This window comes from Episyrphus balteatus, chromosome 2 (assembly GCF_945859705.1).
Source record: "Episyrphus balteatus chromosome 2, idEpiBalt1.1, whole genome shotgun sequence".
Classification (NCBI taxonomy): domain Eukaryota; kingdom Metazoa; phylum Arthropoda; class Insecta; order Diptera; family Syrphidae; genus Episyrphus; species Episyrphus balteatus.
The window spans coordinates 94,342,608-94,358,378 of NC_079135.1; the positions used below are offsets into that span (position 1 = coordinate 94,342,608).

General features: G+C 29.8%; 1 protein-coding gene and 1 non-coding gene across 2 annotated transcripts; one reads left to right on the forward strand and one right to left on the reverse strand.

Moving 5' to 3' along the window:
• Positions 1 to 4,663: 4,663 nt before the first annotated feature.
• Positions 4,664 to 6,436, reverse strand: LOC129909581 (uncharacterized). Its single transcript, XM_055986655.1, has one exon. The coding sequence runs from the start codon at positions 6,434 to 6,436 to the stop codon at positions 4,664 to 4,666; it is 1,773 nt and encodes a 590-aa protein (XP_055842630.1).
• Positions 6,437 to 11,440: 5,004 nt separating this feature from the next.
• On the forward strand, positions 11,441 to 11,514 carry Trnat-agu (transfer RNA threonine (anticodon AGU)). The gene has a single exon. It is a non-coding gene; the product is annotated as a tRNA-Thr (tRNA).
• The last annotated feature ends 4,257 nt before the right edge of the window (positions 11,515 to 15,771 follow it).

Sequence of the window (15,771 nt, forward strand, 5' to 3'; positions counted from 1 at the left end):
TGAAACAAGATGGAACGAAAAAGCGACAGGAAAAATTAATTGATTATAACTTTTTTGTTTTAATAGATAGATGAATGAAATTTATACTGTAGGTAAATAAATAAACTATAATTGTGCAAAATTTCAATTAATTTCATATTCAATATTCTGAGATAACGGCAAAAAGATGTTCCTTTTCTAAACACATTAGATTAGGTATATCTTTTAATCTTGAGCACATAAACATTTTATTTGACTTTAATAAACATGCTGGTAATATTACCTTTTATTTGATATATCACACATAACGGTAAATGCTCTATAATTTACACAATCTTAAATTGAAAAACTGGAAAAATACCTCAAAACACCTGTGGAGATCTGTTGCCGATGACCAGGAAGTACCGTAATCTCAGTTTGAAATTTCCACATAGTTTTTTTTTTTTTTAAATTCTTACTTCTTTTGTACACATGGTAGAAATATGATTGATACGTCATATAAAAGGTGAATTAAGCTTTCAGATGATATAAAATTCATCAGAGGTTCTCATTTAAAAAAATGTATTTAATGGTGTTAGAAGAGAAAGAGAAAAAACATTGATTTTTTTGCTTTTTTGGTGAAAAGTGATAGCTCTTTTTGTAGATGTTGTATAGACATGATCGATATAAATATTATGAGCTGAAACAATAAGGTTTCAGATGATATAAAATTTATTATAGGTTGTCATATAAAAAACATGGATTTAAAGGTGATAGAATAAAAAAAGATAGATTTTTTCGATTTTTTTTTTGCAAGAAAAATGATTTTTTAAGGTTTCACTTCTACCACGTGTGAATTGCACATATGATTTTTTTTTTTTGTGAGGTGAATAAAAACAAATGCTTCTATAACACGGTGTTACAAAAATGAGGTTTTAAAATATACGCGGGCGGAGACCTATCAGGTTTTCTAGAGCTAGTCGCACTGAATACGAAACGGTATTTGAAAATCCCCTAACACCCCCAAAATCTGGAGTTACGGGCAAAAAACGGTTTTTTGGACCTTCATCCATTGAAAAAATTCTAGCTTCGACAATTTTTTACCCATTTTCGATTTTTTTACAGTTTCTGATAGAAGATAAATATACTTTTTTAACAATGTATAAAACATGTAACTCGGTTAAACCACTTAGAATTTATAAGCTGTCAAAGTTCAAAAATTCAATTTTTTTTGTCATTTGCCCAACTTCGGCATCAATTTAAAGTATATGTTTTCAAAACAACATGCTATTTAAAAAATATATTCTAAAACTATATCTATTTCCCAATTGATCGAGGTATTTTTTATGAAAATCACTTCAAAATTGGCTTAGAAAAAAAAAAATTTTCGATTTCAACCCAGATACAGAAATTGGAACTTTTAGGTATAGAACAAAAATGTTGTTTCGGCACGTAGTAGGATAAGTTGGGCGCCAGGAATTGATGAAAGGTTTTTGTAGAGGAGCTCAATACAAACATTTTTTTTCTTTGGGAGGGGGGTCTATCTCCCCCCGTTTAGGTAGGAGGGGGCATTTTTCTAAAAAAAAATTATCAAAATAAAAAAAAATTATTAAAAAACAACGGCAACACTTACAGTAATAAATGATACCATTTCCAAAAGGCAAAATTGTGCATTTAATTCTAATTTTTAAATCAATATAATATTCCCAATAGTTTTTGAAATAATCGATTTCAAAGTTAAAAATAGGGGAAAAAAATTTTTTTAAAACTCATTTTATACTATTTTTGTCCAGACTGTGAATTTTAGTAAATAAATTACTTAAACAGAAAACTGCCTCAATTGATTCCTTATCGAACCGTGAAAACTATATGTTTCTACGTCTTCTAGTTTTTGGGAAAATTGAAAAATTATTTTATCAGATTTTTCTTTTTTCAAAATATTTTTTGTTTTTATTTGTTTTTATTTTTCAATTTTCTCAAAAACTAGAAGACGTAGAAACATATAGTTTTCACGGTTCGATAAGGAATCAATTGAGGCAGTTTTCTGTTTAAGTAATTTATTTACTAAAATTCACAGTCTGGACAAAAATAGTATAAAATGAGTTTTAAAAAAATTTTGTTCCCCTATTTTTAACTTTGAAATCGATTATTTCAAAAACTATTGGGAATATTATATTGATTTAAAAATTAGAATTAAATGCACAATTTTGGCTTTTGGAAATGGTATCATTTATTACTGTAAGTGTTGCCGTTGTTTTTTAATAATTTTTTTTTATTTTGATAATTTTTTTTTAGAAAAATGCCCCCTCCTACCTAAACGGGGGGAGATAGACCCCCCTCCCAAAGAAAAAAAATGTTTGTATTGAGCTCCTCTACAAAAACCTTTCATCAAATCCTGGCGCCCAACTTATCCTACTACGTGCCGAAACAACATTTTTGTTCTATACCTAAAAGTTCCAATTTCTGTATCTGGGTTGAAATCGAAAATTTTTTTTTTCTAAGCCAATTTTGAAGTGATTTTCATAAAAAATACCTCGATCAATTGGGAAATAGATATAGTTTTAGAATATATTTTTTAAATAGCATGTTGTTTTGAAAACATATACTTTAAATTGATGCTGAAGTTGGGCAAATGACAAAAAAAATTGAATTTTTGAACTTTGACAGCTTATAAATTCTAAGTGGTTTAACCGAGTTACATGTTTTATACATTGTTAAAAAAGTATATTTATCTTCTATCAGAAACTGTAAAAAAATCGAAAATGGGTAAAAAATTGTCGAAGCTAGAATTTTTTCAATGGATGAAGGTCCAAAAAACCGTTTTTTGCCCGTAACTCCAGATTTTGGGGGTGTTAGGGGATTTTCAAATACCGTTTCGTATTCAGTGCGACTAGCTCTACAAAACCTGATAGGTCTCCGCCCGCGTATATTTTGAGTGTTACACCGTGTAATTTTTAAATTAAGCGTAGGATAACGAAAATATCCTATCCTTCGCAAAGTTTGAGCAAACGAACCACAGTGCAAAACCAACAATTTATACACTGAATAAAAAAAAATTTTGTTTTGTGATTTTTAAGGAAATCTTAGGCTATTCTGGGCAAACCTTGGGCAATCGAACCAGGCAGGTTAAGTTAGCTTGCTATACAGTTTAAAACAGTTTTTGTTAAAAATTTTATATTAGAAATACATTAGATTTCATTTGTTCGTTCATTCGTTCATTCTTTGGTCGTTGTCATGTGCGAAGGACTTAACTCTCTTGGATTGAAACTGCGAAATAGTCATTTTCAAAACCTGCCATAAGAAGAGCAAGTGTACCCAACCTATCTGTTTGCTTTGTATTACACGTTTTCTTCAGCTTTTCTTTCTTTGATTGAAAAAGAAAATGAAAACAAGAAAAAACTTTGAAGAATCACGATTGCGGCTTCGAATATATTTTTAGATTTACATTCATTTACACATCACACTACATACCTTTTGTTACATTGAGTCCAAGAAACACACATACAGAGACCATTCGAGGATATTATACAATAGTGGTGTGTTGTGCAAGTTAATTAATTTTTATACCTACAGGTGTACTCGTCGTACTCGTACCTATTATTGTCAATGTGGTGTGTGATTGAATTATATTTTTGCCTTCTACTGTCATTTTCTTGAGAAGCTTTATATTCTTCTTAGTTCGTGTTCGTGTTCGAGTTTTTTTATGTGTGTTTTTATGATTTTTAATTATGTCCTGTCAATTGCAGTTCATATTATGGAAGATGAAGGATATTGTGCGAAAATAGTGGAATTAAGATAAGTCTGCATTTTTTTCGTTAGTATATTTGCATAATGCATATAATAAAATATGAGGTCAATAAAATCGATGAAAATATGTAGGTAAATTAAAAATTGGAAAGATATTACCCGAAATAAGAATCCGAATAAAAATAATACATAAATACTTTATTTCAAGTAACGATTTATGGTGAGGAGGGCCGAAACTGGAAATTTTGTGAACTAGGCAAATTATTACGTTGCGCGATGTGTTAGAATTTGAAACCCCGAAAACCCAAAATACCGAAAATCAAAAATTCCGAAAACCCATAATTCCTGAATCCCGAAAGTCTATAATACCGAAAATCCAGAAAACCCAAAATCAGGAAAACACAGAATTGCGATAACCCAAAATCCGGAATGGGATCCCGAAATTTTGTATTAAATGAAAAAATTTCGCAAAGTTTTTATTTACTCATCATTTTTCGGGATTTCGAAAAAATATTCCTGATTTAAAGCATTTCTCGAAGCTGAAAGTGTTCTTTATTTCATGTTGAGCCTTCAGAAATAATGAACGTAACATTTTTCAAACTGTTTAAAAAAAAAACATATGAAAAGTTGTCTTAAGAATGTTGATAGGTATGTTTTATTTTCGAAATTTTAGGTTTTTTGGAATTCTGGATTTTCGGTATTCTAAGGTTCCGGGATTCTGAATTTTCGGAATTCTGGGTTTTCTGGATTCAAAATGTTGGTGTCCGTCTCAGAACAGAAGATATTGAAAGGATCCCGAAAGATCTCAACTATCTTTCGCAGGCCCGCTAAAAAGGACAAACAAAAATCTGATAAAACACAAAATAACGCACGGTACAAAATATTTAACACAAATTGATTTTTATTATTTTTTTTTTCTTCTAACTTAAGGCACATATTAATTGTAATAATAATTCTATTAATTATTTGAATGATGAACAACAACAACTCTTAATCTAAACCGACTTATCATTTCCATAAGATTTTCCAAAACAAAACAAATTGTTGCCAAAAATAACCCCCCAATCAATGCAATCCAGGCGAATTGAAAATGTTCCATTGTAAGTGGTAATGCCTGTTTTCCAGTTGATGGCAGAACCTTTAAAATTCTCGCTTTAAGACCTGTTGAATACATATCATTAAACCATTTGTATATCAATCCAGCTTGACTAACACTCAAAATAAAACGATTCAAAATAATTTCAAATGGTGATTGTTTGGCCAGCAAAAATCCAATCGGAATAGTTGATACACACTCATCGACAATTGTGTACAGCGGTTGTTTCAAATGTATTTGTTGCATTAACACAAACAAAGCCTTATCATCGGTAACAGTGTAAGCTAGACTTTTATTATTTATCAAATGTTCTGGTCGAGATACTTCAGCCGCTGAAATCGGGGTTAAAAGTCGATCAAATCCTTTGGGCAGGCCCATGTTCTTAAGAAGGATTGGAATTTCAAAATCCAATGTTAAAATGCTTATGTTTTTTTGAACCAGCTCAGCAAGGGTTTCAATTTGTGGCTTTAAGATGATTTTAGCTAAGAAACTTGTCAAGTAAGCCAGATAGAGATTAGTTAGCATAAAGCCAAGCATAAAAATTAAAATTTGTCTAAAGCCTCGACGAAATGCAAACGGTCTAGAATCACAAGTTGGCAGACAAAGCATAAATCGAAATATATTACAACATGATCTTCCAAAATCATAATGACTTCCTCGCAATCTTTCTTCCAAAACAACGCAGCATGAAATTCCAATCAATGCTGCCAAACAACTTAACCACAAATGGAATTGAAACGGTCTTATAAAGTACCAATACGCCTTGATTTCACCTTGACTAGGAACCAGAATACACCATTGCATCATTCGTACAGGATAGCTTGAACGTACTCCCCCAATTCCCATATAAGTGTGAATGCTAATATCAATCTTTCCTCGATTAATGAGGTGCACTATCCCCGGCATGTTGTAATCTGTAGAGTTATTGATTCGCACTTCTTCCATAGTTGCATTGTATCGGTCCAAAAATGCTAAAAATAGTTCTGCACAATATCCTGTTATCACATGATGACCCCATAAGTCTATATAAGTGTAAACTCTTGGTGGATCATACTGCAAAGGACTTCTAATTGGATATCCCATTAAATCATTAAATCGATCAGGAAACAGTTCGTCCTCAAGTGTTCCACGAAAAATCTTCATTTGTGGAAATCTTGTATAGGAAAATGTTTCATTTGTAACCAAAAAAACCACAACAACGTTAACAAAGCCACTTGCCCAGCACCATTCAAAATGCCTCCAAAGATATTGTAAATTCTTATATCTCTCGCCAGGAACTAAAAATACACTCCTCGAAGCCGCATGAATACCATGAAAGGCAATATCTATTCTATTCAACATAGACTTGTGCCAAAGGTTGATACAGGCAACCACAAGGATATGCTTATTAAAGTCGCCAGCAAAATAAAGTTCACCATACGACTCAGTGAAAACCATCCTTGGAATATTTGTGTCTGCTGCGTCGAGTAAAACTAATTCCAATTCATAGATGCGCCCAAAGAAGGCAATTGTTGATACATCTTTTTCTTTTGATGTTCTTTCGATAATATCCTTAATTTGGAAGGAAGTTGAAGTTGTATGAATTGGCAATAAGACTAATAGGAAAAATTTAAATCGATGTGACGGTGAAAACATCTTGAAGGAGACTGCGACTACAACAACTTTTCTTTCGTATATATTTTCCAAGCAATTTTTTAAAGAAAAACATTGGCGAGTTTTTGCACACTCTACCATCACTACTATTATCATCATCATGGTAATCAGAGTAATGGATTTGCAATTCAAATAATAAATTGACGTTTGAAAAATAGAGCATTGTGATGGAAGTTTTATTTACACATTATGATGGAGGGGCGGAAATTTTGGAGTAAGTTTGATGATTGAAGTGTTATTGAATTAGATTTCACTAAGCCTTTTGCTGCTATTCAGCAGGAAGTTTTATTCACAATTAAGTACCAGGAAGTCTTGGTTATTCCTAAAATTTGTGTATTTTTCAATTCAACCTAAAAACGTTGAATTGTTTTCTTTATTTTCCCTTAATAAATGTCTAAATTTATTCGCCACTAAAAATTGAAAAAAATTGAATTGTTTTCTTTATTTTCACTGAATAATTGTCTCAATTTATTTGCCATTAAAAATTGAAAAGCTGTTAAATCACATACAAATTTTAAAATTTCCCATTTTAAATAGCGACTTTGAACTAATTGGAGATTGGATTCATTGGCCCTAAGTTTATCGAAAAATTTTCCAAAGTGTTTTTCCCTTTCAGTATGATCCCCAGTTTGACGTCTCCGAGTCTTTAAAGATTACCTTGAACCTGGTCGCTCCAACGGATATAAGGTCTCCTGCGCTATGCACAACAGGACTGAGATGAAGAGTGTTTTAAAAAGAGTATCTTGGTGCAATACCTGCGAATTCATATTCATGCCATAGAATTCATAATGGCGGTTTTACTACAGATTTCAATTCATAATGGCGGTTTTACTACAGATTTCAATTGGGTTATAAGTGAGGCAACTTGAATGAACATTACTAAATATAATACAAGATTTATTGAAAAATATACATACATACATATATTTTTTAGTTTTAGTTTTTAGTTTATTATAATAATATTTTTTATTATTACTTAAAGTATTTTCGTTCTAATTTCTTTAAAATGAAACAAAACATTGCTGAAAGTGATATAATAATGGTGATATTGTCTCTACAATTTGATTCGCAAACAACGAGTACATAATGAGATTATAAAATCTAAATGCCGATCAAATTTTGTCAGTTTTTCACACACTTTATTTCAAAAAGGCCAGAAAAATGAAACATTCTGGCTTAATTTCCAATCTTCATATTGGAACAAGAGCCAGAAATCTGTTTTTAAAATTTTTGTTACATTTTGCCAAATTTTCCATTAAATTATGTTATTAAAATCTAAAAAGAGTTTTCGAGCTCTTTTTACTTAATGAAAAAAAGACTAGATTTTTTCTGTCATTTTTTCTAATTTTTTATTTTTCAGGCTTTTTTTCCTATTTTGAAAATGGAAAAAAAAAACAGAAAATTTCTGGCAAAAAAGCCAGGACTTTGTTCTTATGAAAAATTTGCTGGCCATTTTTCCAAAAAAAAAATCTAGCGTAGTTTCCGAGAGCCTTTGATTTAATATTAACAAGAGAAAGAGAAATGTATAATTATTAAGGTGCCTCAATTTTTTAATATTTTTGATTACAATTTAATGTTTTTTTTTTTTTGTATCTATTCAAAATAAGGTTTTTACTACATAAATATTTAAAAATAATAACAATATTATTTAAAAACTGTGTAATAGAATCGCAGTATTAAAAACTAATTTATTTTGTACTGAAAAAGGCCTAAATAACGACAGAATTTTGAAGAAAAAATTTCATACCTAAATTCATAATCGAATATCTTTTTAATATCAATTAAGCTAAATTTTTTTGTAAACATACTGTTTTGAAAAAGTAAATTCCATTAAAACGCATATTCTGCAGTTCCATTGCAGTTCTCCATACTAATATAATTCAGTGCACCAAATTTCATGATTTTTCGTCAAAAAAAGGAAATGGATAAATTTTATCTGATTCTCTCTTCTATCCTTAAAAAATGTAGGGAGTAAGGGAGTCATTTCATTTATCTCGACAAATACTAAAAACTAGGTGTTGGAGTTTAAATTTCTTAAATTTTAGTTCTTCAACGGATTTAAAAGACAAACAATGTTGAATTCCAACAGAAGTATGTAGTAAGAGCTTCAATATTATTAGAACCGTTTTTCTTTTAGTACGTAAATAATTTTTTGAAAAAAAAAAAAATTGAATAGCTTAACTTTAAAAATAAAATTTGTATCCCATTTTGTAGTCCTAATTAATTAACACAATACCACCTACTTATCAAAAAACAAGAATTGAAAAAAAACAATGTTAGAATTTTGAAAAATTAATTCAAATTTTTTTTTTATAAAATGCAATGATTTAATGGGAAACCGACGAAGTTATGAATACCAGAGTTATGCGCGACTATGAATCCTCTCTCCCGGCTAAACGGAGGGGAATAGACACCCCCGTTCCTTACAATTTTTTTCTTGCCTTTACTCAACCTATACGCTCTAGCTTTTTGGTACGTTCAAAAACATCGTTTCATAGCTTTGGTGTTCATAACTCTGGTTTTTCATAACTTCGGTTTTCCGTAACTTCGGTCTTTCATAACTTCGGTCTTTCATAACTTCGGTTTTTCGTAACTTCGATTTTGCGTAACTTTATCGCTCATAACTCTGGTATTCATAGCTCCGATACCATTTCTGATTTAATTATTATTTTTAATCAATTTTGATTCAGGCTAGATAAACACCTAAGAAAAACTAATTAAAATTGAACAAGTAAGTCAAAAATGAACACAAAATGGGACGCAATGTTATAGTATTTAGTAATAAAAAAAAATTCTTATTTAAAAATTATTCACATATCAAAATCGTTAGAGCTATATTTTCGGGTAGATTGCAATAACTTGAAAATTTTACATGTGAGCTTTCTTAACTCGATACTAAAAACAAAAAAAAAAAAAAATCTAATTTCAGGATTCCATAAAAATCAACTGTACCAAATTATAAGAAAATCCGCCGACCTTATTAGGAAGTGGTGAAAATGTGTACAGATGCACCTTCCTATACCGACTTGATGACGAAAACCACTTTTTGGATTTCTCAAACCTCGTAATGTTGGTTTTAATTAACATAGATATAGAATTTTTTTGAATTAAATCGACCCACATGTTAACACAGACAGAATTATTGTAAGACCAACTTTTTCTACACTCCTTTTAACCGTAATATTTGATATTTATCTCAAGTCCGATTAGTTTTTATTCTAATATAATTTGAAATATGTATTCTACCTGTATCGCAAGAATAATCTTTTTCGGTATCTGTGATAAAGTTATAAAAATATATTTTCTTTCTTACATCTTTTCTTTCAACTTAACCTTTTAAAAGCACTTACCTATCTATTCTCTATAAGCGTAATGAAACATTAAGAGCCCTTCAATTCAACTTCAATTGTCTGACATACATTCGACAAGATACGAGTATTTTGTGCAATCGCGTTGATTTCATTATTTTTTCATTATTATGTATTATCGAACTGATTGACACATTTTTATTGTGCCAAAGGACATATATGGCTCGTGTACATTCGTTCAGACATGGATAGAGTGAGAATGAGGACCATATTCTCCTCTGGGGTACAAAAAATCAATGCATCAAGAGTATCGACTTTTGAGTCTTGAACAAAACACATCCTCGCATTGTGTATAGAACTAAACTACCCACACATTATCTCTATATAAACGAAATATGGAATTGAAAAACTTTATCACTAACCCAGCCATAAATATCGGTCAAAAAGTTTCGAAATAAAAGAAACTAAAAAAAAATAAACTTACAAAATAGCAAAGCAAATGAATCTCTATCATCGAGTGGTCGACAGAATTTAGATTCATTTTTTGAGATTTATTCCATGGCAACCAGCATTATTTTCATCTTTTGTCATGTTTTCCACTTGATGCTGCATTCATATAGTAGGTATAGAAGAGAGAGTACCATTGCGAAATTTTGCCTTGTGGCGATATGAGTACTTGGTTAAAAATAATTCAGAAGCATCTTTTGATCTTATGAGAGATGACAAAATCCGATGAAAAAAAAAACATACACACATTTTTCTTTGAACTCTTTAAACCTCCTTTGAATATCATGAATAACTACCCTTTAAGGCTTTTAGAATAAAAAACACCCCTCCGTTTGATTTATGTTAAGTTTCTAAGAAAGGGCTATTGAATAAGTATAGACATGTAATTGCCACTAAAAATTGGTAAATTATTCTCAAATAGAGAAATTTACTTGCAGAAATTCACGTTCTGAGCTTTTGCACAGTGGTTTATAGTTATATGACCCAATGAAGACCTTAAGTTTTCGGCCTCAAGTGTCAAACCCAAGTTGGCAGAAATCCAAACAAAAAAAAAAAACACCCGATTTTTCAGTAGTATTATTGTTGACTTTAGGTCTTTCAATCCAATATTTCTCAGACTCGATCACGGGCTAGAAGCCAATGGTTTCCAAGATATATCTTTTCAAACATCATCAATTTTGTCAAAATTGAATTTTTCAATACTGTTTTCAGTACAAGAAGATTTTTAGATTTTTCCCACAAAAAAAGTAAAAATACACTCATCAACATCTTTTCAATGATATATGAAATTATGTTAAAAGGTTCCTAAAATAAATTTCATTATCAGAAAAAATGATAATCATTTTTATCAAAAAACAAAACCGACTTCCATGGATCAAAACTAGGCTTTATGGTTTTTCTAATAGTTCTTATGGCCAAAACTGACCACACTGCAGGCACCAGCTTTCCAATACAGAAAGAATTATCAAAATTGGTTCACTCCGTCCAAAGTTATGAAGTAACAAACATAAAAAAAAATACAGACAAATTGAATACCTCCTCCTTTTTGGAAGTCAGTAGCTGATATTTCTCTAAAATAGATCACGTCATCATGGTTCATGAAAACACTAAATTTCTTTTCTATTTTTCTATGACAAGAATTGTAACCTTTTGGACAAATAGACGCAACGTCGGCGCCGTGGCTTAGTTGGTTAAAGCGCCTGTCTAGTAAACAGGAGATCGTGAGTTCGAATCTCGCCGGGGCCTTCGAGTGGTTTATTTTTTTTTTTATTTTTAAATCAAAAATTTTAAATCAAAAACTTAGAAAATATGTACAACAATTAATTTGTCATGAAAGACCATTTTTTAGATAACTTTATTTCACTCTTTATGTTGCATAGTTTATTTTTGTGTGCGAGGGCAATGTACGAATACTGAACTTATGTAAACAGCTATAGTAAAGATATCAAATGGGACAACGTGGCGTATGCGTGACATTTTTTTCTACAGAAAAACTTAAACAATTATTACACTGTGCTACAAAATAAAAAAAAAAAAATACACCCGAGAAATAACATAGTGTAGGCTGTTCGTATGGTCGAATAATGCATAAAAATATTTTTGTTATATTTTTGGAACCCTCCATTTTTTTTTTATTTACAAAAAACCATTTTTACAGACCTTACGATGTAATCTATCAATATTTTAGTCATTTTTCTAACTACTCTCAATATGTTATATGTTTTTGGAAAGAAGATTTCCAGACCTTTTGAATGATGTATAGAAGTCTATTGTTTAAACAAATTAAGTGTAGGTTTTTATCCCACAAATCTTGTAAAAGTGATTTTTTTCCCAATTTTTTCCACTTTACCCAATTTTTTTTGCAAAATAAAACAAACAAAAAAATAAAGTAAGGTTATATTTTGAAAGAATATACATTTAGGCACAAATTGGCGTATTTTTTTATTGAATTTGATCAAAACTGCGGAATCTATGCTATTTTTTCGTAAATAGAAAATGTGGCTTTTCATGATGTGAATTGCAAGGTGCACAATAGGGTGTTCGTTATTTTAAAATAATAAGATTTTCTATTCTCCTAGGATCTTAAATGGTTGGAAATAAACTAAAAAAAATATTCTCCAAGTTTCAAGTCTCTAACTTAATTCTAACCCGTGCCGCCAAGCGGTTGAAGTTTCTTATGGGAATAACATGGGGTTTCTTGGACCTTGTTCGATCAATTTTAAATTCCAGCCAAACCATTCGTTCAAAAAACTTAAAACATTACAGACTTAAATTTAATAAGTGTAGCTATCATGTGAAAATTTTTCAGATTTTTAATTGTTATAATTTTAGAGATTTAGCTTGGTAAAAAAAGTCATTTTTTCAGACTTTTTCAAAAATGGCTTTTTACCCGTTTAATGTCAAAAAATTAAAAAACATACATTTTTATTCACAAATAAGCGTAGTATGTATATTTAAAATTTATATTTAATTCAAAGTTATATAATTAACTAGTTTTTTATTTATTTACTACAGTACTTTTTCTTAAATCGGGAACACGTTTTTTGAATATCGATGTGACTTGAAGAATGAATACACAACAAATTTTTTATATAACTATGAATTGAATTTGCATTTTAAATATACATGCTATGCTTATTTGTAATTAAAAATGTAAGTTTTTTTTAATTTTTGGCATTAAACGTGTAAAAAGCGATTTTTGAAAAAGTCTGAAAAAATGACTTTTTTTACCAAGCTAAATCTCTAAAATTATAACAACTAAAAATCTGAAAAATGTTCACATGATAGCTACACTTATTAAATTTGAGTCTGTAAAGTTTTAAGTTTTTTGAACGAATGGTTTGGCTGGAATTTAAAATTGATCGAACAAGGTCCAAGAAACCCCATGTTATTCCCATAAGAAACTTCAACCGCTTGGCGGCACGGGTTAGAATTAAGTTAGAGACTTGAAACTTGGAGAATATTTTTTTTAGTTTATTTCCAACCATTTAAGATCCTAGGAGAATAGAAAATCTTATTATTTTAAAATAACGAACACCCTATTGTGCACCTTGCAATTCACATCATGAAAAGCCACATTTTCTATTTACGAAAAAATAGCATAGATTCCGCAGTTTTGATCAAATTTAATAAAAAAAATACGCCAATTTGTGCCTAAATGTATATTCTTTCAGAATATAACCTTACTTTATTTTTTTGTTTGTTTTATTTTGCAAAAAAAATTGGGTAAAGTGGAAAAAATTGGGAAAAAAATCACTTTTACAAGATTTGTGGGATAAAAACCTACACTTAATTTGTTTAAACAATAGACTTCTATACATCATTCAAAAGGTCTGGAAATCTTCTTTCCAAAAACATATAACATATTGAGAGTAGTTAGAAAAATGACTGAAATATTGATAGATTACATCGTAAGGTCTGTAAAAATGGTTTTTTGTAAATAAAAAAAAAATGGAGGGTTCCAAAAATATAACAAAAATATTTTTATGCATTATTCGACCATACGAACAGCCTACACTATGTTATATCTCGGGTGTATTTTCAGTGTCGCACCGTGTTATTAATAAGAAAATTTCTATTAGGTACTGCGCAAATAATATGAATATGAACAGAAAACTAAGGTACACAAAAAGGAAAAGATCGATTAAACCACAAAAGATAAGAAGTGTGTGATGAGGTTCGAAAACAGATTTTTACCGACTAAGGTAAAAATCTTGTGTAATTAAAAGTCATTGATGAAATTTTGTGTTAAAATGTATTTTTTTTTTATTTCCAAAAAAAGCTTGATTTTTTTCAAAAAGCTAATCATAAATAAATTTTGACAATTTTTTTATATGAAAAAACGCCTATTTCTCATTGAAAAATATGACGAAATAATGTTTGAACATTTTGATATGTTAAAGATTTTATAAAAATTCATACTTCTATTGTGAAAAGGTTTTGTCCAAAATGGTAAAAACCAAGCGTTTTGGTCTCCATATGAGCACGCGACATAGAGTTTAAACATTTCGAAGTACATATGTACTTTTTTGTTTTTAGTTAAAAGTTTAAAATAGCTCTGCTTACCGTAGAAGAATTTAAGAATGTACCGAATATAAAATGGCCGAATATTAGGCGGCATCTCTAGTTTAAATTGGTACAAGGAGTGATAAGTTGTTTGATATAAATTGCGAGCGTTAGCGAGGAAGAAAATTTGTTTGAAGAAATAAATTTAAACCATTATTAGGCTTTATACAAAAAATTATTTAGCACAATTTTATATATAAAAACATTGAAAATGAAATTTTTCTCCCACAGAAATTTTGTAGCAAAAAATTGATATATTCTATTTAGTTCTAAATTAAATCGGGAATACTTAAAATTAAAAATTTTAAATAATCCAAGTTGTTTGGCATGAGCTAATTTTCTAATTTGAAACAATTTGATAATAGAAAGCTAAAAATATAACGAAATATTTTACATAGGTACTCTCTGAAATAAAAGGATAAGATGTCGGAAAGACTTAAATAGATTTAACGGTAATATTTCAAAAACGAGATGTGATCGAATATTTTTGTCTTCGGATTCGGATTCAGCAACCCTTTGAAAAAGTATAGTTTAGTCTCGACACCAAAAACCTTGTAGAAATACTTGTGTTTTTTAAAGGGTTCTTAAAGCCTGAACTACATCAAAACACAAAGTCAAAAAAGTACAAAAACTAAAAAAAGCTCAAAATATAAAAATCACATGTATATATTTACCTGACATCTATTGGAAAAAAATTAACTAAAAAAGCTCTTTTGTTTTTGAAGTTTTGAAATTTCAAATAAAAAAAAATTGAAAAAATAAACAAATTACAGTCAACTCCATCTAAGTCGAATTGTCACAAGACACGAAAATTGGTTCGAGTTAGAGGGAAATTCGACTAACAGGAATCTATTTAATCTTTTTGTTGCAGGCGGTTCCATTAAAAACGGTTAAAAAATTTGAGTTAGAGGAAAATTTTACCTAAATGAAGTACGACTTATAGGGAATCGACTGTATTTGAAATTTCAATTGTTTGTCAAAAGAGCTTTTTTCGCAAAATGACAGGAACTATGTGATCGAAGAGCTACCTTACGGAAAGGATATAAAATATTGTTTGAGTGTATATGTTTTTAAAACTTTGTGAAAATTGAAAGCTTGGTCTTGTTCAAGCTTTTTGAATCGAATACTTTTTTTAAATGAAAGAGAGATATATGTACAAACAAGTTACTAGGGGGAAGAAGAAAAAACATCGTGTTTACTTTTTTGTACTTTTTTGACTTTGTGTTTTGATGTAGTTCAGGCTTTAAAAGAACATTTTAAGGTGTTTACATAGTGCTTTAGGAAATGATCAAAGAGTTAAAAACTAGTTTTTTGACAAATCCCTTACCAAACGTTGTAATGGACCACAAAATTGTTTTTTTTTCCTTATAAAAACTTCATCGACAGCTTCTTTAACGATATGAAATTGGTAAAGACTTTTAGGGAGATTTTCAGCTA